This window comes from Miscanthus floridulus, chromosome 2 (assembly GCF_019320115.1).
Source record: "Miscanthus floridulus cultivar M001 chromosome 2, ASM1932011v1, whole genome shotgun sequence".
Classification (NCBI taxonomy): domain Eukaryota; kingdom Viridiplantae; phylum Streptophyta; class Magnoliopsida; order Poales; family Poaceae; genus Miscanthus; species Miscanthus floridulus.
Window position 1 is genome coordinate 119005319 of NC_089581.1, and position 26816 is coordinate 119032134.

Sequence of the window (26816 nt, forward strand, 5' to 3'; positions counted from 1 at the left end):
ATCTCACTGTTTCAGACTTAGTCAGATGTGGTGTGCTTAGCAACGCTAAAAAGAGTCTTTGTGATACATATGGATTGAGTTAGTGCAGTGCACACTTGGTTCTTGGGTACGGCAGTGTTTCAACTTTCAAGTGATGGTCTGATGATGTCTACTTCTCGACCATGTCAACCTTCTAGATAAGTACACGGCGCATTGGTCGTGTTCAACAGGTATGAAACTAGGAAGCAGTGAAGATACTTGATTGTCTGATCTCTCCTTTCAAAGAAAGAGATTGATGGGATTGGCATCAGTTGCATCCAAGGGAGCAGACTAGAAGTCTGCCACAAAGACTTGGAGCAGGGTACATGGCTTCAGAAAAGCGTTGAGCAACGTTGCGATACGTTGTGAGTCGCTGATCAGGACACCTGTTGCTTGCTGAGTCTGTAAGGAAACTAGACATGGAGAAAAACTTCTGTGAAACGTGTGACACATGTTTGTCTCCTCCCTCCACAGCGGGAATTGCGCGGACGCAACGCCAGGGCGTTTGCCTGCTTGCTGACGATGACGACGTGTGATACAGAAAGTGCAGTCCTCCAGACACCAGGGGGAGGAGACATGGAGATCCAGTTCACATACATAGCTCCCTCTTTGTTCGTTGCGCGTTATTGAAAAATAACTTTAATCCTGGGTTCAAACATTACTATGGTATCAAGCTGTTATAAAGGAGCATAGCATTACAAATGTGATGGATGATTATTTGTATGTTGAATTTATTCGCCCGACTATGCAGTCGCCACTCTTGATAGGTGGAAACCTGAAAAGGTGCATAAATTTGAAGAGGATGAGAAGCGATGGGGGAAAAAAAACTAGTTAAATGTTAACCTGAGAGATGAGAACCTTGGTGGACATGCTTCACTGCAACAACTTTCCAAGCACTGCACCAGTGTGTCAGGATTTGGGTCAAGAAAGAAAGCCACCTGGTACATCCAAAAACTTGTGTAAAGGCACATAATAATGCTCCTTAAATGGTAGCTGAAATTCTTTGTGTAGGAACTTTGAGTAGGCAGAATATGTTCATATATGCAGGTCATATTTAAGGGCACACATTGGGCAAGGTTTTTGTCCTCGCTGCACAAGAAGGAAGTACCGGCAAACATTAAGTGAGCACTCTTGGGACAACAATCCTGGAGATCTGTGCTTAAGTATTTGTCTAAGTATTTTCCTCTTATAATGTTTGGACCTAATTGCTATTTGTTGGCATATCGACAACAGCTGATGGAGTAATTGGGATGATGGATGCTTGAGTGCATGCTTATGCAGAGGCCAGAATAAAACTTATTCCTGCTTCTAAAGAAAAGTAAGTTATTATACACTCACCGAATACCGCTCTTTACCGACTGCAACAACACGATGCAACGTAGATCTACAAGTTACAGGAAAATTGTGAAAAAATCGAAGTTCATATCTGCCTTTTCTTTCGCAAGAATGAATTAAGATATATAAGTGCACAAGACAACGTAAAACGGAACTGCAAGAGAATCTTCTGGATCATATGTCTGCAACTATATATATTACCATAAATTCTCACAATGTTGGCCCAAGAAACATGCTTATGAATAATGTTCACAAGATAAAACCAACCTTTGTCATGATTTAAGAGGAACATTTTATCTGTTATAATGAAGGGCGGGCCTGGTGCAAGCGGTAGAGTCTTATCGCCTGTGACTGGAAGGTCCTGGGTTCGAGTCGTGGTCTCCTCGCATTGCACAGGCGAGGGTAAGGCTTGCCACTGACACCCTTCCCCAGACCCCGCACAGAGCGGGAGCTCTCTGCACTATGTACGCCCTTTGTCGGTGTTTCGAATTGCCACCGGCTAGTAAATTTTTAATATTGTGCGTCTGGCTCGGATAGTGTGCTTAGAGGACATGAGGTTTATACTAGTTCAGGCAGAATGTCCCTACGTCCAGTTCATTGCCGCTGCTCGTGTTACTAGCACTGAAAGTTCATAGTAGAGGTTACAAACGGTCGAGAGAGGCACAGGTCCCAAGTCTGTGGTGGAAGGAATGAATGGGTGCCGAGAGCTCGATTGTTGCTTGGCTACATGTTCGGGGTTTGATGGATCTATCGGATTCGAGTCCGATGGTTCGATGCAATGTGTTGTGATTGTTTGTCCGATGCCCCTTGTGGGACGCCCTGCTTTCCTTTTTATAGACCAAGGGAAAGCACGAGCTACAGTAGAGGAAGAGAAGAGAACAAGAGGAAGAAGCCCTTCAGGATCGCCAGGTCCTTCTTCTCCTCTATGCGAGTCCCGCCGACCCTGTAGACATCAACAGGGACAGCTTCTCGTCGTGGCCCTGTCCGTCACTGGTGCCATGTGCAGGCGTCGTCTGTCGGTCATGACGCTCCACTCCGTTCTAGCGGACGTTGTGGTGAACTGACGCGTCCATCAGTGTTCGTACGGGGGTTAGGCAGAATAGCACCGGTACGCTCGACGATGTTCCTGATGTGAACCACCAGGTATGGCCCGTCGTGGGTCACGGGCTACATTGAGGCGTGTCAGTCTCTTCCCTAGCGTCAGAGCTTTGACCTAGGCCCATATGCTTGGACCTAGAGTGGTTGGCGGCGATATGGGTCTCCGTCGGGCGAGATGGAGTCCCCGGCCTCGGGGTCGGGCGAGGCGGAGTTCCTCCCCAGAGGCTAGGTGAGGCGGAGCCAAAACCCAAGGGTCGGGCGAGACAGAGACATCCCTTAGAGGTTGAGCGAGGCGGAGCCCGCGACCTTGGTGTCGGGCAAGACGGAGCCCGCACCCAGAGGTCGGGCGAGGTGGAGCACTACCTCAGGGGTCGAGCGAGGCAGACCCCGTGGCCTCGGTGTCGAGTGATGCGGAGCCAACCCTTAATGGTCAGGCTAGGCGGAGCTCGTGGCCTCGGTGTCGGGCGAGGCAGAGACAACCTTCAGGGGTCGGGCGAGGCGAAGCCCGTGGCCTCGGTGTCGGGCGAGACGAAGCCACCCTCAGAGGTCGGATGAGGCGGAGCCAACACTCAGGAGTTGGACGAGGCAGAGCCAACCCTCGGGGGTCGGGTGAGGCAGAGCCCGTGGCCTCGATGTCGGGCGAGGCAGAGCCAACCTCAGTGGTCGGGCGAGGCGGAGCCCACGCCCTCAGTGTCGGGCGAGGCGGAGCCAACCCTCAGGGGTCGGGCAAGGCGGAGTTTGCGCACCTGGGGGTCGGTTGGAGCTGTAGTCGCGCTCTTGACTGCTCGGATGAGTCAATGTTGATGGTTATTAGTTCCTCTTTGGGTACCCTAGTATTGGTCCCCGACAGTAGCCCCGAGCCTGCGGAGGAGTAGAATACTCCTTCAGAGGCTTTTCTGAAGAGGAGGACTCTGAAGGCCTTGGCCTTCTTCTGTCACCCACGGTGTGACCTGAGGACGGTGATTCCCTTTCCTCGAGCCCCCTCCCGTAGCAAGGGCCTGTTCAAGGATCAGTTCGTCTTTGCGATTGTCTTCCCTCAAGCGTTTTTTTGATAAAAATGGAGGGGCCGAGCCGTGCCATGATTTTCCTCTAAGGACAAATCATGGCAGCCGGTGAGCTGTTTAATGGGCTAGTCTGAGTGGGGTCCTCAGCATCCCGTTCATGGGGATCCAGCTTTGGTTAGTTTTGTGATCGACTCTAGATTCTTAGCGGTCAATCCGTATAGTTCTTGGGTCTATTCGACCGGTCCCGAGGGCTATGTGCCTTTCTTCGAGGAAAAACCATGGATCGTAACCAGCCGAGACTCAAACGTGAGCCGGGGTGCCCGTGGCGCTCGCGCGCCCGGGTTCTGGCCGCTAGCGGGCCCATCCTTTTCCACCTCTCACTCTAAAGGTGCTTGGAGTGGTTGTCGAACCCATCGATGGGCTGACCTGCGGACTCCTCAGCCCACTCGGGTCGTAGAGACTCTTTTAGATCCATATTCCTCTTACCCGCGACGAGTCGTGGCCCATCCGAAGAGGCAAAACATCCGGCGAGTTTTCCGAGAGAATAGACAGAGATTGTGTGCGCACATCTCGCGGTGAGACATTGTGGTAGATCGTGGAAGGCGCAGAGATCTAGGCGGGCGGTTGGTTTCCTCGCACCCGTCGCCCCTATAAAACCAAAGGGTTCGCCCTCCATGTTCCATACCTTACATCCTTGCCTCCATAGCCATGACCACCGCTACCAATCGCCTAGCATTCCCCGTCTCTGCATCCCCACTGTCGTCGAGCCCGCATCCAACCGTCCCCACCTCCAATGGATCCGTGGTGTCATTTTGGCATCACCTTCCTACGCATGGAGGGCCTCGTCCGTCGCGATCTTCTCCGCGCATGGACCTTGGCTGAGGAGTGGCTGCTGCCTGGTGAGGAGGATCTGACATCGCCGCTCAGCGGCTACATAGTGTCGTTCGCCCACTTCCATGAGCGTGGGTTCGTGACCCCTGCCCATAGATTTCTCCAGGGGCTGCTGCACTACTACAAGATTGAGCTACAACATCCCAACCCCAATGGGATCCAACACATGGCCCTGTGCGAGGGATTCCTAGGTATCAGCCCCCACTTTGATCTATGGAGGTACTTCTTTGCCATCAATCCCAGAAGAAGAGGGAGAAGAGCGGCAGCCAGGAACTGCACATGCTGATGGGGTGCACCGACATCCAACTTCAAAACAACCTAGTCGACGAGTTCCCACTGATGCAGCTGTCAATGTCCAACAAGGAGTGGCATTCGTAGTGGTTCTACCTCAAGAACAACGCCACCGCCCCTCTGCCGGAGTTCACTAGATGCCTAATCGAAGAGTCCCTAGAGTCATGGAGGAAGTGGGGCGTTCCGGAGAAGGACAAGAAGAAGATTTGGGACCACATCATGGCCATCCACATCCTAAAGGAGAGCGGCTTGAAGGGGTCGGGTGTCATTGGGGCCTACCACACAAGGAGGGTGGCGTCGTTGATGATGCGCACGCTCCCGCTGTACACGATGGTGTCTGAGGCGTCATTCGACAGAACAACGCTTACCGAGGGAGTGCTCCCCCACTCCGAGGTCATGCAACGCATTAAGGAGGTGATGGAGCCTTCATGGGATGACATGGGTGCCCCCCTCAATTTCGTCTACCTGGTGTTGGGACATCCTCCAATGCGGCCAGAACCAGGCCATGTTGTCTTTGTAAGTTTCCCCTCCTCATACCTCCTCTTCAATTGATTTCCTGACCTCTTGATACTAACTTTGAGAGGGATGGGACCAGCCAAGGGACCTCATCTTCATGGATCACCCAGCGCCGTTGCCAAGGAATTCGTCCGTGAGGGCGGCGAATCACGCCGAGGGCGAGTGGCTGAGGAAGGCGAAGGAGGACAAGAGGAAGAAGAAGCAGCAGAAGCTATAGGTGTGGGAGCGAGGGGAGGACACCGACAGCGATGATGATGATGGAGACGATGATAAGGTAGTCGACGATATCGAGTAGGACAACCTAAAGAACGAGGATGTGCTAACAAGTATCGGTTTGTCCTTGTAGGAGTCGGGACCCTTCCTGTTCCACGGAGGGGGGGCATGCCCGGGGAGCCAACGGAGACGGTCATACCGTCGGCCCGCCCTAGGAGCCAACAGGGGTGAACAACTATGCCGCAGTGCCCGAGGTGCTAGCAGAGGCAGGTGGCTCCACCATCACGCCCCAAGATCCAAGGGGAGCGAGCCCCTCTGCATGGGAGCAGGGGCGGGTTCGAAACGGTCTCGCCCCGACGAGGCGGAGCAAAGGTCGGGGGGTTCATCCCCCCAAACATATCTACCACCTGACGGCGCTGAGGTGAGTCATCAGCTCCTCTGTTTTTCCCTGTTTTGGTTAGATTTCATCATGACATGCTTTTCGTCTCTTGCAGCGTCGGGAGGCAGCGTAATCCTTTGGCGCTGGCGCTAAAGAAGAGTGTCGCCCTTCAAGCGAGGTGATAGCCATCGGCTGGCGTCGCGCTTATTTCGGGCGGGAGCGGCGATGATATGACTGCGTCACCGGCCGGTCAGGTGTCGCCCATGGTGGTGCCCGTGCCCTCGGTAGGATGAGCGGATGTGGGGGCTCAAGGGACGCCTTCGGAGGTCGTGAAACAGCCAGTGATGGCGGCGATACTGCTGCCGATGACAGGGCGGATGGGGCTATCGACCGCGCTCATAGTGCCGACCGTGGCGGGTGCGATGCAGCAGGTCAGGACCCCACTGACGTAGGCAGAGGTGGCGGTGGCTGTGACAGGCAGGTCATAGCCAAGCGCTATCGTGGTGGCGCTTGGGGAACTGACTCGACCCGTGCCATCGGCGGCCTAGGTGACGATGTCTGGAGTGGATCGAACGGAGGGGGACACGGCCGAGGGGTCCCCGGAGGTCGTGGTGCTGGGAGAGGAGTCAGTGTCCATACCGCTGACCCCTACTATCGTCGGAGGGAGTGTCCCGGCTGGGACATCACAACGAGAAGGGTCGGCGGCGATCGAAGCCGATAGGGAGCCGTCCCTGGCCCTGACGTCGGTGGGCAGCGACTCGCCTATGTGGGGCGAGCCCTTACTCTGGTGGGTGAGTTCGAAGGATCCGACATCGACGCTCTTCACTCTCGATGACGCTGCAGAGAGCATGGAGCGGGAGAGCCTCGACGTGGGGTTTGCGTCTGTGCTCGAAGCCCTAGAGCACGGCCGAGGTGCCTTATGCAACGTTGCCGTTCCCTTCGGCCGGGTATTCGCTTGACCCTGCTTCTCGCCCTTTTTTCTCTATATATTTTTTGTATTCTAACCATCATCTCCTTTCAGTCCCTTATTGCTCACAACCGGGGGAATCGGTTCCTTTGTGAGCAGAAGGAAACTTGGGACCGCCTCGTCGAGGAGGCATGGCTGCACGGGGAGGTGATCGCTCAGCTTGTTGCCGCCCTACAAAGGGTGGTTGAGCTGACTCCCCTGGCCGAGGACGCAGACAGTCTTCGATCGTAGGTGGCCGAGGCTCGTCGGCATGATGACGAGGCCAAGAGGGCGTTCGAGGCCCTATCGGTGAGATCGCAGAGGGACGACGAGGAGGCCGCCAAGGTCAACAAGGAGCGGGACGAGCTGCTCCAGAAGAACATTGAGACTCGCCAGCAGATCCTCAACCTTTTGGCCAAGGTTGAGAAGGAAAGGGAGCTGAAGCTAGGGGCCGAGGAGAAGCTCATGGCCCTGGAGAAGAGGGTGAGTCTGGAAGCCATGCCGGTCGCACAGCTGCGCAAGGAGCTAGATGAGCTGCTCCAAACTGCGGAAAGGCTCACGAGGAGCACAACCAGGCCCTTCGAGAGCGTGACCAGGCCTGTTAAGAGCACTATGATGCACAACAGAAGGTTAGCTCCCTCCAGGCCAAGCTCAGAAATGCGCTGACCCAGAAGCTAGAGGCCGAGAGCGTCTCTGCCGAGCTAGCCGCGGACCTCGCCGAGGCGAGGAGGAATCTTTAGGCGGAGCACGACGAGCTCGGTATCCTGAGTGCTGCCCTCGGAGTGGTCGAAGGGGACCAGCTCGCTCGTAGCCCATGCCATTGAGATCACAGTTCGGGTGCACCAGCTCGAGAGGAATGCGCTTCGTGCTAGGGTCAACCAATCCTTCGTGATTGCTCATTCTCGTTATGGGGATAGCATCGACCTAGAGACGATGAGCCACGGCTTCGTGCCTGGCTATGAAGTCCACAAGCTAGAGGAGATGGAAGCGGTGGTGGCTCCCCTTTCGCAAGACCTGGCGAACAAGATCGAAAGCATAGTTCTCCCTCAGATGGGTTAGTTAGTTCAATAGGTTGATCATTCTTGTAATCAGAGGACAGGTGCTGACCTTTGTGTAACGCTTAAACAAACTTGTCATTTTGGTTCATTTGACCAAGTCTTTTCTTTTGTTTTGGTGCATTCCGACCCTTCCGTTTGTTAAGACCATAGAGCTCGAGGTGTAGGAGGGAAACTTTGATCACGCTGGTAAGCAAGAGTGCCGTAGACACTGGGGCGTAGGTTTCTCGTAGTTTGACCAGCCTTGCTCAGTCGTTCATTTCCACAGACCTTGCTACTAGGTTTAATGTGAGGAAGGGTGTCAGGTGCGGCAACTATTTCAGAAAGGGTGTATGTATACCCTTATCAGCCCCAGAGTGAGACCCGACCCCTTACCTTTGCTGGGTCGGGTGTCACTAAAGATCGAGGAGAGGATAGCGAAACTAGTAGGAGAAAGTGTCTCTTGCTTTCATGCGTACCCCCTCCCTAGGATCTAGTCCATCATTCTGCGACCACGTGTACGGTCTTCTTACGAGTCCAACTTTCCTCGAGCCCCTGCGCGTAGCAAGGGTCCAATCGAGGGTCGGCTTAGATTTGTGATCGTCGCCCCGTCCGCTGTTTCCGCAACCGGAGGGGTTGAGCTAACGTCACTTGCCTCGATGGCTCGAGTGACGCACTCGGTGAGCTCGATAATAGGCATGTTCGAGTGGAATCTGGGTCCATCATTTGTGACGGGGTCGGCATAGCCCTCATGTGGCATTCCACTGCTCCTTAACCCGCCTCCCGATAGATGCCCAAGCCGTTTTGGAGGGCGACTCAGGTGGCCCGATGGCCTCCCCTCAATGGGGATTCTATGGGCTCATCTTGAGGTTAGGATCGAACAAGAAGGTTGAGATGACCCTATCCTCTTCTAAGCGGGTCATGCGAAGGCCGCTGGGCCTCATCTGCATTTTCTCCACTGGCTCTGTTTGATGCGAGATGGCCCCGGGCCCTTCGTGGGCTGGCCTTCGAACACCGGTCAGTTGGACTCCTGATTTAGGGTCGGGCGGCTCGAGCCCCCGAGCCCCGTGGGGCTCGGTATGAGTCAGTCGTGTTTCATGCGTCACCCCGTCCTCGATTTCCACAACCAGTGGGGCTGAGCTAACGACACTTGCCTTGATGGCTCGAGTGTAACGCTCGGTGAGCTCACTAATGGGCATGTTCGAGCGGAATCTAGGTCCATCACTCGCTGATGGGGTCGGCATAGCCCTCATGTTGCATTCCACTGCTCCTTAACCCGCCTCCCGACAGATGCCCGTGTCGCTCCAAAAAGCGACTCAGGTGGCCCACTGGCCTCCCCTCGATGGGGATTCTATGGGCTTGGCTCGAGGTTAGGATAGAATGAGAAAGGTCTAGATGTCCCTATCCGCTTCTGAGTGGGGTCTAGCAAGACCGCTGGGGCTTATCTATGTTTTTCTCCCCTAGCTCTGTTTGACACGAGACGACCTTGAGCCCTTCGTGGGCTGGCCTTCAAACCTTAGTCGGTCGCCGCTCATATCGAATGAGACGACTACCGCTTCGTGACGCGACGCAAAGCATTGTGATGCAGCAATTGCATATGCAATGCTTGGATATATGAGATGAATGTATGAATGAATGTATGAATGGATGAATGAATGCTCATGTACTAAAAAAGTAAAGTGGGGGTTGCTAAAGTTACCTCGATGGCTCGAGTGACGGGTTTAGGGAGCCCTTATCAGATATGTCTATGTAGGGTCTGGGTCCATTGTTTGTGACAAAGTTGGTGTGACCTGCATGCGACATCTTGCTGCTCCCTACTCGTCTCTCAGCAGCGGTCGGAGATGTCCGATCGACTTTGGGCAACCTACCAGCCTCTCCTCGATGGATATTCCGTGGGTGGGCCCCTCTAAACCCTTCCCGAGAAGGCGGAGGCTAAAGCTTGGGATGGGAGGACAAAAATTCTAATCACGCTGGTGAGCAAAGATGTCGTAGCCACCGAGGCGTAGGTTTCTCGCAGTCCGACCAGGTTTACTCAGAGTATGTGTCCGCACGCCTTGCCTTTAGTTTTTTAACATAATAAAGGGTCAGGCATAGAGAATGTCTACCGAATAGACACTCCTGCCAGCCCCCGAGGGAGGCCCCGACCCCTTATCGTTGCTGGGGTCGGGGGCTCGATAGCGAAATTAATTAGAGAGAACACACATAAAGTAAGGGTGACTCGTCTCTTGGCAACGGCCTAAATCGTTCGATCGACTTAGGTGACTTGCTGGCACAGGGCTTACCTCGATGGCACGAGTGATGGGTCCAGAGAGTTCTTACCGGATATGTTTGAGCGGAATCCGGGTCCGTCGTTCATTTTGGGGTTAGCATAACCCACGTGGGGCATCCTGCTGCTCCCTTCCCATCCCTTGGCAGCGGCTAAACCGTCCGGTCGACTTCTATGACCCACTGGGACAGGACTTACCTGTGGAGACAGAGGATGAGAACATCCCGCGCAAGAATTTAGTTAGGCAGATAAGCCAGGCTACGAACTTGTCATAAATGGACAAGCTCTTGAATTCCATTATAGCCTAACAGATTTTCAGCCCTTCTCCCCTTTTCGTATAAAAAGGTTGGTGCCCTCCGACCCTTTTCATCGTTGAGGCCGTAAAGCCTGGGGTGCGGGTGAACAAATTCTGATCACGCTGGTGAGCAAAGACGTTGTAGCCGTTGAGGCATAGGTTTCTCACAGTCTGACCAGTTTTACTCAGAGTTTGTTTTCGTACCCCTAGCTTCTAGGTCTCAAAGTGAGAGGGGATTGGGCACGGAGAATGTTTGCCAGGTGGATATACTCTTAAACGCGCACCGACCTCTTCGGTAGCTAAAGTCAAAAGGCAGGCCCGTCCTATGGGGGAGGGCAGCCTGTGCGATGCCCATGGGCCCATGAGGCTGGGGGCCCATGAGGGTACCCATGTGTATACTGTATAGTAGATGCTATCAGCCCATACATCGACAAGGCAATAGTGCGTACCAACAGGTCTGCGTATCAATTGACGGGTAGAATTAAATATATGCTACAAGTTATATACTTTAATCGTTCTATTCAAATATTACATTGCTGGGCCCTTAGTGTCTTACTGGCCCAAGGGACCATGAAATTTGTGGGACGTCCCTGTCAAAAGGCCCAGGGTGCGGAAAAAAACTCTAATCACGCTGGTGAGCAAAGACGTCGTAGCCGCCGAGGCGTAGGTTTCTTGCAATCTGACCAGTTTTACTCAGCGTTAGTTTCCACAAACCTCGCTTCTAGGTCTTAACGTTAGAGAAGGTCAGGCGTAGAGAATGTCTACCTAATAGGTACGCTCTTATTAGCCCCCGAGTGAGGCCTGACCCCCCACCGTTGCTGGGGTCAGGTGTCACTAAAGGTCGGGGAGTTTGATAGCGAAACTGATGAGAGAAAGCATGCATTTATTAAGGGTAAAAGCGACATAGCTGCTCGATGTTCTAGGCATTGATGAAGACCTCGCCGTCGAGGGTCTTGAGCTTGTAGGCGCCTGGCTAGAGCACCTCCGCGACGACGTATGGTCCCTCCTATGGCGGAGAGAGCTTGTGGTGGTCCTTGCTGCTCTGGATGAGGCAGAGGACCAGGTCTCCGACATCGAAGGCCCGACCCCACACTTGATGGCTGTGGTACCGTCGCAACGCTTGCTAGTACTTGGCCGAGCGGAGGAGGGCAACATCATGCGCTTCATCCAGCAGGTCCATGGCGTCCTCGAGGAACACCTCAGCTCCCTGTTCGTCGTACGCCCTGGCCCTTGGTGCTCCATAGTCAAGGTCAGTCGGAAGGATGGCCTTGGAACCATAGACCATGAAAAATGGTGTGTAGCTAGTGGCCCGGCTGGGGGTCGTCCTTAGGCACAAAGTACCATGGGAAGCTCCGTGACCCATCGTCCGCCAAACTTGTTCAACCGATTGAAGATCCTAGGCTTGAGGCCTTGTAGGACCATCCCGTTCACGCGCTCGACCTACCCATTCATATGGGGGTGCGCCACGGCGACCCAATCGACACGGATGTGGTATTCATCATAGAATCGGAGGAACTTCTTTCCAGTGAACTACGTGTCATTGTCCACGATGATGGAGTTTGGGACCCCAAACCGATGGATGATGTCGAGGAAGAAAAGCACGACCTGCTCGGAGTTGATCGCGAAGATCGGTCGGGCCTCTATCCACTTTGTAAACTTATCTACGGTGACAAGCAAGTGGGTATAGCCCCCGGGCGCTCTTTTGAGAGCTCCGACCAGATCGAGCCCCCAGACCATGAACGGCCATGTGATGGGGATCGTCTAGAGCGCTTGGACCGACAGGTGGGTCTGCTGGGTGTAGTACTGACACACTTCATAGGTGCGCACAATCTGTTCGGCGTCGGCTACTACGGTCGGCCAGTAGAAGCCTTGTCGGAATGCGTTTCCGACGAGGGTTCTTGGCACGGCATGGTGACCGCAGACCCCACTGTGGATGTCGCTCAACAGTCGCTTCCCCTGTTCGATAGGGATGCAGCATTGTAGGATCCCGGTGTGGCTTTGCTTGTAGAGTTCACCCTCAACAAGGATGAAGGACTTGGCGCAACGCGTGAGGCATCGAGCCTCCATCTTGTCCATCAGCAGTGCCTCATGGAGTTGGTAGTCGAAGTAAGGCGTCTTCTAGTCGATCAGAGGGTCAGGCTCTGTCGCTGGATCCTCGTCGAGCTCCATGACTTTGGGGTCGGATGGAGCCGATGGTTGGTCAGCCCCCGAGCCTAGGGTGGGCAACCTATCATCGGCTTGTTCTGGCTCCTCATAGCCGACCAAGGGCTTGTCCTGAGACTGGCGAAGACGCCTGTCGACATCGGCTCTCAGTCGGACGCCACTTTCGCCAGTGCATCGGTCGCCTCATTGAGATGCCTCGGGATGTGATTAGTTGGCGGACTTCTCGATAGTTTGTGTCCATCTTGGTGTTGTGGTAGCTTGACTCCTTCATGACTTGGTCGATGACCAGTTGGGAGTCTCCCCAGATGTCGAGGCATCGGATACCGAGCTCGATGGCCATGCGCAGGCCGTTGACGAGCGCCTTATATTCAGCCACATTGTTGGAGGAGGGGAATTGGATACGAACCATGTACCTCATGCGTACCCCAAGGGGCAAAATGAAGACCAACCCTACACCGGCGCCTTTCTTCATCAGCGATCCGTTGAAGTACATTGTCCAGTACTCTTGGTCGATGACTACTGGTGGCATTTGGACCTCAATCCATTCTGCAATGAAATCAGCCAGCACTTGGGACTTGATGGTCGTTCGGGGGGCATACACAATGCCTTGACCCATCAGCTCGAGTGCCCACTTCATGATCCTTCCCGTGGCATCCTGGTTTTGGACGACCTCGCCAAGGGGGGAGGATGTCACGACCGTCACCGGATGTGACTCGAAGTAGTGGCACAGCTTCCTCTTGGCGATGAGGATGGCGTATAGGAGCTTCTAGATTTGGGGGTAGCGGGTCTTGGATTTGGACAGGACCTCGCTAATGAAGTATACTGGGCATTGTACTTTGAGGGCGTGCCCCTCTTCTTCTCGCTCCACCACTAAAGCGGCGCTGACCACCTGCGTGGTGGCCATAATGTAGAACATAAGCGGTTCTCCATCGGTCAGAGGAACCAGGATCAGGGCCTTCATCAGAAGCTGCTTGACCATGTCAAGCGCCTCCTGGGCCTCGGGCGTCCATTCGAAATGGTCAACCTTTTTCATAAGCCAATAGAGGGGGAGGCCTCGTTCGCCGAGGCACGAGACGAAACGACTGAGCACAGCGAGGCACCCCATAACTTGTTGTACACCTTTATATTATGAATCAGGCTCATCCTTGTGATGGCTGAGATCTTCTCAGGGTTGGCTTCGATGCCATGCTCGGAGACGATGAAACCCAGTAGCATACCCCTTGGGACCCCAAAAACGCACTTCTTGGGGTTGAGCTTAATGTTGTTTGCTCGGAGTTTTGTAAAGGTCTGCTCATGGTCGGCTACGACCTAGTCAGCCCATTTGGACTTAACCACAATGTCATCTACATAGGCCTCAATGGTTCACTCGATGAGGTCTCCGAAACACTTGAGCATATAATACTGATACGTAGCCCCAGCGTTCTTCAGACCAAACAACATTGTGACATAGCAGAATGATCCAAAGGGGGTGATGAAAGATGTCGCGAGCTGGTCAGACTCTTTCATCGCAATTTGATGGTACCTAGAGTGCGCATCACGGAAGCAAAGGGTTTTGCACCCTGAGGTAGAGTCGACTACTTGGTCTATGCGTGGCAAAGGAAATGGATCCTTTGGACATGCTTTATTGAGACCTGTGTAGTCAACACACATTCTCCATTTTCCACTCTTATTTCATACAAGAAAGGGATTGGCTAACCACTCGGAGGGGTACACTTCCTTGATTAACCCAACCGCCAAAAGTTTCACGATCTCCTCGTTGATGGCTCTGCGTTTCCCCTTGTCGAAGCGACGCAGGCGCTGCTTCACCGGCTTGGAGCCTGGCTTGATCTTCAAGGTATACTTGGCGACTACTCTCGAAATGCCTGGCATGTCCGAGGGTTTTCACGCAAACATGTCTTTGTTAGCACGGAGAAAGTCGACGAGCGCGCTTTCCTATTCAGAGGAAAGCGTGGTGCCAATGCGCACCACTTTGCTTTTGGAGCCGCTGGGGTCTATGAGGACCTCCTTAGCGCCCTCCACCTGCTCGAATGACCCGGGCAACCTCTGGTGGTCGGGTGTTTCTTCGAAGACCTCCTTCTTGATGGCCGCAAGCTCCATGGAGGCGACGATTGCGGCAGTGTGATCGCAGCATTTGACCTCGCACTCTTAGGCGCGCTGAAATGAGGTGCCGACAGTGATGACCCCGCCTAGGTCTGGCATCTTCAGCTTCAGATAGGTGTAGTTGGGGACAACCATGAACTTCATATAGCATGGATGTCCTAGGATGGCGTGGTAGGTTCCATGGAACCCCACCACCTCGAAGGTGAGGGTCTCCATCCTATAATTGGATAGATCCCCGAAGGTGACGGGTAGATCGATCTGCCCAAGTGGCACGACCTGCTTTCCAAGCACGATGTCATAGAAAGGCACTCCGGTTGTTCGGATGTGGGATCAGCAGATGCCCATGGCGTCGAGCGTCTCGACGTACAAGATGTTGAGGCCGCTGCCTCTGTCCATCAGTACCTTGGAGAGCCGCTTTGTGTCGATGATCAAGTCGACCATGAGTGGATACCTCCTCGGTTGTGAGACGCTCTCCGAGTGGTCGGTCCGATCAAAGGTTGTGGCGGACTCTGACCACCGGAGGAAGGTAGGCGCGGTCGGCTTAGCCGTATAGACCTCGCAGCACGTGAGCTTCTGGCAACGCTTGGAGTCGTAGGCCACCGACCCTCCGAAGATCATGACGCAGCCACCTAGCGTCGGAAAGCTACCGTCCGTCCCCTCGGTGTCGTCCGTAGTTGGCTTGGGGTCCTTCCCATGCTCCCCCTGTTGAAGCCTCCGGACAAAAACCGCTTTATGAGGCCACGGTCCTTGTATAGATGCTGGACGAGGAAGGAATGGTTTGGGCATGACCCTTCGAGCAGCTTCTCGAAGTGGTCTGGAGTACCCTTCGCGGGCTTCCGCCCCCCTACGGTCAGTGGTGGCCACGAGCGAGACCTCGCACCGCTGCTTGTTCTTCTTCTTGACAGGACGGTTGGAAGCTCCTTCGCCGACGTCCTCGTCCTGCTTTGCCTTGCCTTTTAGGCAGTCAAAGATCGCTCCAACTGCCTCCTCGCCCGAGGCATGGTTGGTGGTGATGTCGAGGAGCTCCTTGGTGGTTCGCAGGCCCTTATGTCCTAGCTTATGAACCAGGGACTCGCAAGTGGTCCCAGACAGGAAAGCTCCTATAACGTCGACGTCGGCGACGTTAGGCAGCCCGTTGCACTGCTGGGAGAAGCACCAGATGTACCCACGAAGGGTTTCTCTAGCCTTCTGTCGGTAGTTCTTGAGATCTCATGGGTTCCTAGGGTGCTTGTATGTTCTCTGGAAGTTCCCCATGAAGATCTCTTTTAGGTCCACCCAACTTTGGATTATGTTGGGCGGAAGGTGTTCCAACCATGTTCATGGTGAATCGGCCAGGAACAATGGAAGGTTGTGGATAATGAAATCGCTATTATCTGCTCTACCAGCTTGACAGGCAAGCTGATAATCCTTGAGCCACAGTCCGGGGTTCATTTCCCCAGAGTATTTCGGGATGTTAGTTGGTGGTCGGTACCTTGGCGGGAAGGCGGCGTTGAGGATGTGTCGTCCGAAGGCCTGAGGCCTCGGTAGGCCGAGCCTTGGACTTTGGTCCTCGCCGCTGTCGTAGCGTTCGCCACGACGAGGGTGATAGCCGTGGCTATCTCCCTCTCTCGAATCATCGCGGGTACGTCTGCGAGTGTCGAGGGTGTCGCGTGCATCACGGTTGCGGCCGAGACGCTCATGCACTGGGACCACGGTGCGCTGCCTACCGCCATGTGGCACTTGGTGGACTGACGTGTCCTTGTCGGGTCGCTCTGAAGGCGTGCGCTGGCTGGCGTCGAGCTTGTGTCGCCGAGACAACGAGCTCTCAGCCTGCTGCGCCACCGCACGCTCGAGCAACGTGCAAATCTTGTGGTGGGCTCGACGATCCTCGGGCATCGTGGGCCTCGAAAGCCCACGGAGCAAGGCCGCCATAGCAGCGATGTTCTGGCTCACCCGAGCGAAGTGTGCGAGGGCTTCATCGTCCACGATGATCCTCCAATTCAGGTCGCGGGCCATGGCGTGCGCGCGCCCACTGTCTTCATGGCGCTCGATCTCCCGATCGAGCTCCACGCGTTCCTGCTCGAGCAGGAGTCATGCTTCCTCGAGCTCTAGGTGCTGGGCCTTCAGCTGCTCCACCCGCAGGCAGGGTAGGGCCCCTGTCTCCCCCTCGACCTCGTTGTCGAGGTCGTTCGTCGGGGTAGCCCTCTCTTCGTGGATGCTTTCGACATGTCCCTCGGGGGTACCTGCCATGAAACACTCACGAGAGGGGTGATGACTCCCCATGCTGGAGTCAGAGCTGGAGGGCGACTCCGATTCTCCCGTGAGGAGGTCGTGGAAAGATTCTACGACGTATTCGATCATCCCCACGAACTCATCATTCACGGAGGATGAAGGCATGCGTTGCACCATAGGATGGCCATCGGTCTCTACAGCGTTGCGGAGATCGAACAGGAGCGTTGTCGGGGCGCTTCGGATGAGGTATTCCGGAGAGAGCGGCTCCCCTCCGGCAAGTTGCGCCATGACGTTGATGGAAGAGAAGGTGAGGTGGTGCAGGTCCTCCCGGGACAGCTAGGGTCCCAGGAAGACACCAAGCTAGCGCTCTAGCCTCCTATAGTCAAAGTTGAGGAGCTGGTCGCTTCTGGAGGCGTGGCCCTCCAGTGCGTGCAGCTACAGCTCCTCGAGCGCCTCAGCGATTGTGTCGAGGCAGACGGAGTGAAGAGGTCAAACGGCGGTGGGAGCCATCGCCAACTCTCCCTCCGTCGTGACAATGAAGTCCAGGTCCTCAAAGCGCACGTGCACGCCCGAGACCCAGCTGAGGTTGTGACTAGCCATCTGAGGCCTGGTGTGGATATTGAGACGCGTAAAAGGCCCCTACCTGGCGCGCCAACTGTCGGTGTTTCGAGTTGCCACCGGCTAGTAAATTTCTAATATTACGCATCTGGCTCGGATGGTGTGCTTAGAGGACACGAGGTTTATACTGGTTCGAGCAGAATGTTCCTACGTCCAGTTCGTTGCCGCTGCTCATGTTACTAGCACTGAAAGTTCATAGTAGGGATTATAAATGGTAGAGAGAGATAGGTCCCAAGTCTCTGGTGAAAAGAACGAATGGGTGCCAAGAGCTCGATTGCTGCTTGGCTACGTGTTCGAGGTTTGATGGATCGATTGGATTCGAGTCCGATGGTTCGATGCGATGTGTTGTGATTGTTCGTCCGATGCCCCTTGTGGGATGCTCTGCTTTTCCTTTTATACGCCAAGGGAAAACACGGGTTACAGCGGAGGAAGCCAGAGAACGAGAGGAAGAAGCCCTTCAGGATCGCCGGGTCCTTCTTCTCCTCTATACGGGTCCCGCCAACCCTGTAGACGTCAACAGAGATAGCTTCTCGTCGTGGCCCTGTCCGTCACTGGCGCCATGTGTAGGCGTCGTCTGCCAGTCATGGTGCTCCACTCCGTCATGGCGGACGTCGTGGTGATCTGACGCGCCCGTCAGTGTTCGTACGGGGGTTAGGCAGAACAGCACCGGTACGTCCGACGCTGTTCCTGAGGTGAACCTTTAGGTATGGCCCATCGTGGGTCACGCGCTACATCGAGGCGTGTTAGTCTCGCGTCAGAGGTTTGACCCAGGCCCATACGTTTGGACCTGGAGTGGTTGGCAGCGATATGGGTCTATATGGGTCTTCGTCGGGTGAGACAGAGTCCCCAGCCTTGGGGTCAGGCAAGGCGGAGTTCCTCCCTAGAGGCCGGGTGAGGCGGAGCGCAAACCCAAGGCTAGGGTGAGGCGGAGCCCAAACCTAAGGGTCGGGCGAGGAAGAGCCAGCCCTTAGAGGTCGGGCGAGGCGGAGCCCACGGCCTTGGTGTCGGGCGAGACGGAGCCCGCCCCCAGAGGTCGGGCGAGGCGGAGCACGCCCTCAGGGGTCGGGCGAGGCGGACCCCGTGGCCTTAGTGTCGGGCGAGGCGGAGCCAACCCTCAGGGGTTGGGCGGGGAGGAGCCCGCGGCCTCGGTGTCGGGCGAAGCGGAGCCACCCTCAGGGGTCGGGCGAGGCGGAGCCAACCCTCACGGGTCGGGCGAGGCAGAGCTCACGGCCTCGGTGTCAGGCAAGGCGAAGCCAACCCTCAGGGGTCGGGCGAGACGGAGCCCGCGGCCTCGGTGTCGGGCGAGGCGGAGCCCGTGGCCTCGGTGTCGGGTGAGGCGGAGCCAACCCTCAGGGGTCGGACGAGGCGGAGCCCGCGACCTCGGTGTCGGGTGAGGCGGAGCCAACCCTCAGGGGTCGGACGAGGCGGAGCCCGCGACCTCGGTGTCGGGCGAGGCGGAGCCAACCCTCAGGGGTCGAGCGAGGCGGAGCTCGCGGCCTCAGTGTCGGTTGTAGCTGTAGTCGCGCTCTTGACTGCTCGGACGAGTTAATGTTGATAGTTATTAGCTCCTCTTCAGGTACCCTAGTATTGGTCCCGACACCCCTTTTTATTTTATCTGTTATAATATTTACCTTTGTCATGACTTAAGAGGTATCACCATAAAAACACAGAATTAATCAACAAAGGTAATAAAGGATAATACCTGAAAACATAATTCGTCCACCTCTCTAGCAAATCACCTATATTAATAATAAGGGCCCTACATGCAGCATAAGAACTGTCAATACCATACCTTCGAGAAATTATCGAAAGAACAGCAGAACACCCGAAACAGGGGTCCAGAAGTTAATAGGACAACAAAAACTATTCACTATAGAGGGGCACCGACCACCGAACTGCTATATTCAGTTACTATTCATAGAAGTCATGCCCATGGTCCAGCAGGTCATGCAGGAGGTGGGTGAGAGGGCGCATGCCTGCACCATCGACAGAGCAAAAGCTCTCGGGCAGCTGTTAGGTTAGGCCATGGGTGGGGGCACTTCACAACAATGTACAAGGGTGCGAGCATGTCAAAACACTAACCCAAGCCGTGGAGTCAGCATGTAATTGGACCGTGTTTTCAATCTTTAATATATTCTCATGCATGTTCGAGAAAAAAATGGAAGTTAAGAAAGGATCATATACCCATCAATGTGATGAACATCTTCCCATAGCTGAGGATTCCTATCCTTCTCCCTGCATATCTGTACACTAATAGCGTAAGGAACCATAATATAAGGATAAACATGACAACTGATGAAGACACTGTTTTGAATTTCTAAACAGGAGCCCATGTTCCTTTGGGGGGTGGCAAGAGATAATCCACGAGTGGTTAGCCACAAAAGGGAATAAAACTAGAAGGTGATGAACTAAACTTTTTGAGAAACAATAACATACCTGCAGGCCAGGAGTGCCATCTGTCACTAACAGGGTTATCACACCATAGTCCGAGTGAGCTGATGCACCATAGTTTCTACTATCAGACTCATTTACTTCACCTGCGATGAATCAATTAAAAGTAAATACAATGTAAGGACTTATAACAAAGTCTTTCAGTGCCTCCATAAATTAAAAGAAGACAAAGAAGAATCAGTTCACCAAGACGAAGTTCCTAGAAGAAGCTTAAAGATGCCTCAGTCCTTTTGTCTGCATGTCTCCCCTCTTACAGTATTACAGAAGTTAAATTACCCAACAAGCTTATATAACTTGCATTCATAATTTCATTTTCCTTAACATTTTGTTCAGCAATCAGACTGCACTTCAGTATACAGTAGTAAGATATATATCCTGAACTACTATCAAGATAGATGCACAAATCTGCATAGCCTTTGCTGGCAGCTGCTAGCCTGATAGTACATTAAGTACGAGTATGTTCTATGCAAGTTGACTGTTTTCATTAAACCTTTAGGTGTTGCTTGGTTAGCATTTTTTAACAAAACCAGATTACAGTGGTAACCACTAACTTTAATTCATGTTTCATTTAGAGTCTATGTAATCAGATACTGAGTCACTACAGAACTAACTACGTCCAAAAGTCCTGGAATCACAAACAATTAACAGAGCAGCTGCTCCTTTATCCTTAGTCCTTTCAAGTTCTCCCCAGATCCCAATCTCATCCTCCCTCAAGGAACAGTGGAGCACAAGCCCACTTCATCCATGTCCCTCAGGTCCTGACCACCAAGCGAGACTAAACTGCTTCATCCATGTGCTGTCACCCTGTGCACCACTACGGAGCATGTAACTGCAGTCACTTCTGAATTCCCATTCACACATTGCTGCGGTGAAGCTGTCATCACCAACTCCGGCAGCAGCCCATTTCCATGGCAAGTGTACTAGATTGCTTCTCTTTCCCTGTTTGCTTCTCTCTGGTGCCATCTTGAGATGAATAGATAGGTCAATAGCAAGTGCTAGTAGTCTGTTTCTTCTCCTAGCTGTAGTCTACTTCCACTACCGAGCTACAAAGAACAACGTTGATATTCACTTAATTTGTTCCATTACCGATGCCTTTAGATACCATTTACTTTACTGTCGCAATTTCCCAACCAAACAGCACCTTATTGGGCACATTAGTTACGCACCCTTAGATCCAACCCAGCCAAGCAACACTATGTAGGAGGATGAAAAGTTCTGAATTCTTTAGTGTAACATGTGCATCCATACATTTTCTTATATAGCAAATCTGCTAAGCAGTCAAGGAAAAAGAACACCTGACTTCCATTTGCTTTTGTTTCTCTGTTATAGTTATTTATGGCAGTACGAAAAATGAATAATGAAGAGCTGAAGCCATTCAAGAACCTATCAGGCTATCAACAACAATGAAATGAGAAGACCGGTGAAAAAGCAAGACCAAGAGTGTAGCAAACCATTTCATAATCTTAAGAATAAACTTTGATGCTTTCATATGATATAGAAGGAAATGGAATAATGTAACCTGGGTAATGCAATAACCGAAGAAATGTTGACGGGCAGTTCAATGCACCAATTTTATGAAAGAAATCAGCATCCAAATCCAAACCCAAAGCAATTAGAGAGAGTATCCGTGTGCCAGTATCCCTAGTAGGGAATAAGCAACACCATCAATTAATAAGATAAAATGTTTTAACAAATACACAAACATTCTTACAAAACCTTTATTTTGTTTTGAGGAATCAACGTTCTTCTAATACTTACAGAACAGCTGCAATGTATAGCTTCATTGTCTCCTTCCAAGATGGCAAGCACTCTACAGATAGCCAGAAAAAAGAAGCAAATGTTCAAAGCATAAAATGGAATCTGATCGTATGAATGATGTCCACAGACAATGATCATATGAATGATGTCCACAGACAATGATCATATGAATGATGTCCATAGACAATTAGATAATGCAGGATGACAGGTAGCAAACTTATCAGATGTTAAGAGATGACAAAGCAGATAAGTACCTTCAGAAGGCCATTGGTTTATATAGTTATGCATATCGCCATCATCAATAGGCCCAATGTAGAAACTCTCCTTGAGGTCTCCTATAATATATCAAAATTCAGAAATCAAAATGAGATTAGACAGTCTGTTTTTTTTTTTTTTAATGAGGCGTATTTTTAGCAGAGATCTGTTTCTGTTTCATTAAGGAAGGCAGAACAAAATTACAGGGAGTTCAGTATAGGAAAAATTACAGGGAGGAGACAAAAGCTCCAAAAAATATCCTGACAGATTCAACTATATCATTGCAAGGACCAGAAGAAATGGTAAAATCTATGAAGTGTGTCTGTAGCTTCAAACTACAAACGATGTGCAGAATGGGTTCTTCAGTAATTGTCCATTCTTTATGGACTTTTCCTCAACCCACTACACATAGCTCCTAGATTCATGCGCAGTCTAATCAGATAACTGAAGCAAGGTAAGATTGGCTAAATGAAAATTCCTTCACGCTTCTGCCTAAATTCCTCAACCCACGACACGTTTTGTGACAGAAACAGTCCTATTACAGTATTATTATGGTTCAGTTCAGTTTTAGCTATGGCAGCCAGTGAATCACAGAAACAGTCCTATTACAGTACTAGTTTGCATCAGTCAGGTACTCCAGCGACAATTTCAAGCAGCTTTCGTGTGCTAAGCGACAGCGGTCATATTTTGGTGTTCAGACCAAAATCCCAACACCAGGTGGGAGTGCAGAGGAGGAGCAGGCGAGGGCAGAGATACCCGACCTACGAACTGGGAAGAGGCGTCGAGCTTCTCGGCGTAGGGCGGCGTGTACCCCCGATGGTTGGCGCTCCTCAGCAGCGTCATCTTCTCCTCCATCGGCAGGTCGAAGAACCCCTTGCTCTGCGCGAACACCGCCTCGAGCAGGCCGCGGTCCACTCCGTGGTTGGTCACGTAGAAGAACCCGTGCTCCACGCACGCCTGCCCAACCATCAAATAAGCTCGCAATCTCTTCCGGGGTGTTCTGTTTCGATAGTCTGGGGGGTCGAGTGAAGTCACCTGTCGGATGGATTCAGCGGCGGCGCGGAGGTCCGGCGACGCCAGGTCCACCACGGGGAGGTGCAGGTTCCCCGCCATCTCCGATGTCCGACGTCTCCGGCGGCTTGGCTGGAGCAGTGGAAGCCGGAAGTGATTTGCTGGCGCGGCGACTGGCGTGGCTGTTTTTCTTTCAAAAGAAGTTGGATAAATTACGCATCACATCCAGCACCAAATCGCCGGATACAAAAACTCAGTCGCCAAATGCCGTCTGCGAGCAGCAGCTCTGCGCTTGCTACGACACGGCACCTGGGGCGACGGCCGGCTTAGCGCCTATGGGCTGAAAATGGACTGAAAATCACACTGGGCCTGGGCTGAAACATGATAGCATGGCCTGGCGATCCACTGCGTCAAATGACAATAGATCAGCCCAACATGCACATACCAGCGGCCCATGTACATATGCCCATCCTAGTACATATAGACGTACACGTATAGTCCTAAATAAACTGTTCTGGTCATAGAATGATTTTAGATTTGTCGAGTTCGTCCACGAGTGGAGGCGATCAGATGTGAATGCTCATAATCTTGCTAAGGGTTATATTTATACTGAGTTAGGGAGATATGTTTGGTTTGTGTCTCCGCCTGATGGCGTCTATACTTCTTATGAAGAATAATAAAGGTTTATTCTGCTCAAAAATAAAAGTAGACATTTCCCAATGCTCTCATCAAAAAGAAAAAAAAATAGACACTTCCCATGCTCTTAAAAAAAGTAGACCTTTATTATCAAAACAAAAAAAAAGTAGACCTTTCCCATCAGAGGTCGACTGCGTCAGGTCATTCTCAGCCGTGGATCAGAAGAGGCTTGCTTGTCACAGCTCACCTGAGGGAGAGCACAAATAACATCAGAATTCAGATCTTTCAACTCTCATGTCTTTTAATTGGCTTACCTGCTTTGTCAAAACACCGAATTCGAGTGCTATCCTATCATCTCTGATGTCAAGGGACGAGAGACGAGGCCGCGTTCGTCAGTTGAAGTCCCGGAGCCCAGTCCCAGTGCCGCACATCTCTCGCTTTATCTCTCTCCACCGGCGACCGCCCGCTCGTCGGGCCCGGCATGATCCTGATCCTGCTGCACGACATCACTCGCTGTCTAGTACTATACTACATTACTACTCTATACAGCGAGACGTGGCTGCACAGAGAGAGACGCCACCACTTGCATGCAGCACTGTGCACGAACGACACGGCACACCGCGCGCATCGATACGACAACGTTTCTGACGAGGCACTCAGGTCTCAAGCGGGCAGGCAGTGCAAAGACAAACAGCACGGCGAGGCTGCTCTGCTTACGATGGCAATGGCATCCTTGCCTCTTCAGCTGCTGCTCCAGTCCATGGACAGTGAAAGGCGAGGTGGAGCCAAGCGCGCGAAAGAAAGGGAACGGCGACAGACAGATCAGCCTCAGGCGTCACGCAACATCCCGGCCGGGCTCGACCGACCGGTTGCCGGAGGCACATGCCCGGCCGATCCCTCGTGACTTGCGTGTTGTCCACCGACGACGAAAGCCGCGCCGAAAAGGCTCGCGCTGTCGTGCCCCTTCCGCCCAGGGCAGGCAGTGCCAATGCCATGCATGCCTCGCCTCCTCATGCGGTCATGCCTGTACGTAACCCGCAGACAGGCGTCCGGCGAGCCGAGCAGTTGTGTGTGTGCGGTACAACCCGACCGGCCTGAATTCCGGAGAGGACGACGAAACTGTGATTGGATTCCCGGAATCTCAGCGATGGAAGTGTGCAAAGAGAAAGGGACGCGTGCTTGGTTAATCTGGGCTAGCTAACCTGCCATCGCAACCACGTTAGCACTAACCCTGAATTATTTGGTGACCGCGCGTGCGTGCCTCGACCTCGAGGGTTGTTGAGCTGCAATTTGTACCCTAGCAGGCAGGCAGGCAGGCAATCGCAAACCACGGGGGTGTACAAGGTCAAAAGGGCTACCACTTTACCCTTTTTCTTCACTGATTGATCCATTACTGATGTAGTATTTTGCATCCACCATATATATGTACGTATCATCTCTTTTATAACATGAACATGACCAAATATATCTGAACTTTCTTGCTTCTGTGACCCTAACTACAGAGTGTGGAACATAGGCTAGTGAGTCATCAGACAAGAGGTGCAGTAGCTAGCCCTCAATTTGCATGTTTCTCTAGTGCTCAAAAAGCAAATCGCAAATTGCTCTCGAGTCCTCAAGACCCATTTCAGGTTGCTACTTTGGGGGATTGGGGGTTTGCTTTGTTATGCAACCTACTGCTTCATCATTAACAATTGTGCACAAAGGTAGCCCTGCCGTGCACAAAAGACAGTGACTCAACTCTTGGCAGCTTTCATAATTTATTAGCCGGGAAGGGGGGAAAATGCAGCTACCATGAACGTGGCCACGTGGGAGGACTGTAATAAACAGGCAGGTGCCCGGGAAAGACGGTATAAGTTCAGTCAGCCCAAATCAGCTAGCCAACAAACCAACACTAGCCAGTCCAAATCAGCCTAGAAACCAACCAGCGAACAGGCCGATTGTATCTTTTATATATAGTTTAAGTTTTAGGAAAGTATTTTAAAATCAATTTAGGATATAAAAGAACAATAGGTAGCAGATTACCTCAAATTTGTCTTCTATATTCTTTTTTAGAGATAGGAGAGAGGGTTGTCTCCTCTATTTAGGAGGAAGAACTTCGCCTGATCTAAAAGATGACACATAAGCCCTCTTTGGCTGACTGAAACTTGGCTAAAAACACTGTTCCGGCTGGTTTATTGTGAGAGAAAAATACTGTTTGGCTGGTTTGATGAACAGTAAATTGAGAGGGTGATCAGCCAGCTGGCTGGTCTGATAAGACCAGCGAGCGCAGCCATAGAAGATCTGCTGTCGTATTTCTATCTTTTAAAATACTATTTTTTTATTTTTTTAGATACAAAAGATAAAATAGATCTACGGAAGCACCTCTAAATTGCTCTTTTTTTATTGGTAGTAGAAGCTAAGTTGAGGTCCTACTTGAAATGGAGTGACACATCGATGCTTCCATCTTAATCTTATCGGCCGCCACCAAAACCTCAAAGGATCCCCGTTTGAGACCTAACCTTGTCGGATCATAGAAGTAACCTTCAAGCAGAAATTGTATGTGATCGATATGCCTACCAGGCTATGGCCTCAAATGTGATATTCAACTTATCCTAGCAAAATACCTCCGTCCCTTTTCGTGCTAGAGTCTAATCTTAGCGCTAGTTTTTGCTTTCTTTCGTTGTCTAACTTTAGCTCCATAGTCCTTTTCATGTGCAAGTTGCTTGTGCGTGAAAACCGGCTATGATAGTTTTTGAAAATGTTTAGGACCGTTTTGTCAGCCTAAAGCAAAATTACAGTTGTATTTGTCAGCCTAAAGCTAAATTAGAGAATCCAGTTACATCTATCAATGCAAATATATCGTTGACTACCTTTCACCATCTTACATTTTGAACACCATATGTTTATGTTATTCCTCTCTCATCTCTATGGTGTGAGGGAGCGCTCCACCCGGCCTACCAAACCAGCAAACCTAGGGCACACTCTAAGTGAGCCTCTCCGATAAGTACCTCTCAAGAGATATTTGTAAGTTTCCATGGTGATTCTGCGACTAGTTTTGGACATCAGCTAGGTCGGTTTTCGATTTGATACTTGAGTGATCCGAACCATGCATCCTCGTGATATCCGATTTGTGTCCAACAATATATAAGATGAAATCCACTGAGCTACACCATCCTAATGTGACACCGACCAGGAGGCCCCGCCTGCAGGCAGTCTAGTGGGCCCTTCGATAGCACTAACAATGTGCACTCATAGCCTGTTGATGGTCCTCCGGTGTCCACTAATAAGTAAGCAAAAGGACTAAAGCAGCAAAGCCTCCACTATATATAAACAACAAGAAGCACCGAT

The 26816-nt window shown here is 52.1% G+C and overlaps 1 protein-coding gene across 3 annotated transcripts; it reads right to left on the reverse strand.

Moving 5' to 3' along the window:
* Positions 1-588: 588 nt before the first annotated feature.
* On the reverse strand, positions 589-23061 carry LOC136539480 (2-oxoglutarate-Fe(II) type oxidoreductase hxnY-like). Of its 3 annotated transcripts, none has more exons than XM_066531444.1 (11): positions 22878-23061; positions 22604-22799; positions 21842-21922; positions 21588-21639; positions 21349-21470; positions 19815-19915; positions 19563-19621; positions 19118-19137; positions 1357-1402; positions 877-956; positions 589-793 (listed from the first exon to the last, which is right to left on the reverse strand). In XM_066531444.1, the coding sequence occupies exons 1-11, from the start codon at positions 22953-22955 to the stop codon at positions 762-764; spliced, it is 867 nt and encodes a 288-aa protein (XP_066387541.1). In that variant the 5' UTR covers positions 22956-23061; the 3' UTR covers positions 589-761. The 3 variants fall into 3 exon arrangements, with proteins under 3 accessions (XP_066387541.1, XP_066387538.1, XP_066387539.1); XM_066531441.1 differs by having other exon boundaries at positions 19081-19137; XM_066531442.1 differs by lacking the exon at positions 19118-19137.
* Positions 23062-26816: the final 3755 nt, after the last annotated feature.

Bases quoted from the DNA above. Each gene is read 5' to 3' on its own strand.
- LOC136539480 (XM_066531441.1), bottom strand. From the start codon at position 22,955: ATGGCGGGGAACCTGCACCTCCCCGTGGTGGACCTGGCGTCGCCGGAC. The intron at 22,800-22,877 runs GTGACTTCACTC...ATGGTTGGGCAG, and splicing joins CCGCTGAATCCATCCGACAG to GCGTGCGTGGAGCACGGGTT. The intron at 1,403-19,080 runs GTATTATCCTTT...TGTAACTTGTAG, and splicing joins TGGACGAATTATGTTTTCAG to ATCTACGTTGCATCGTGTTG.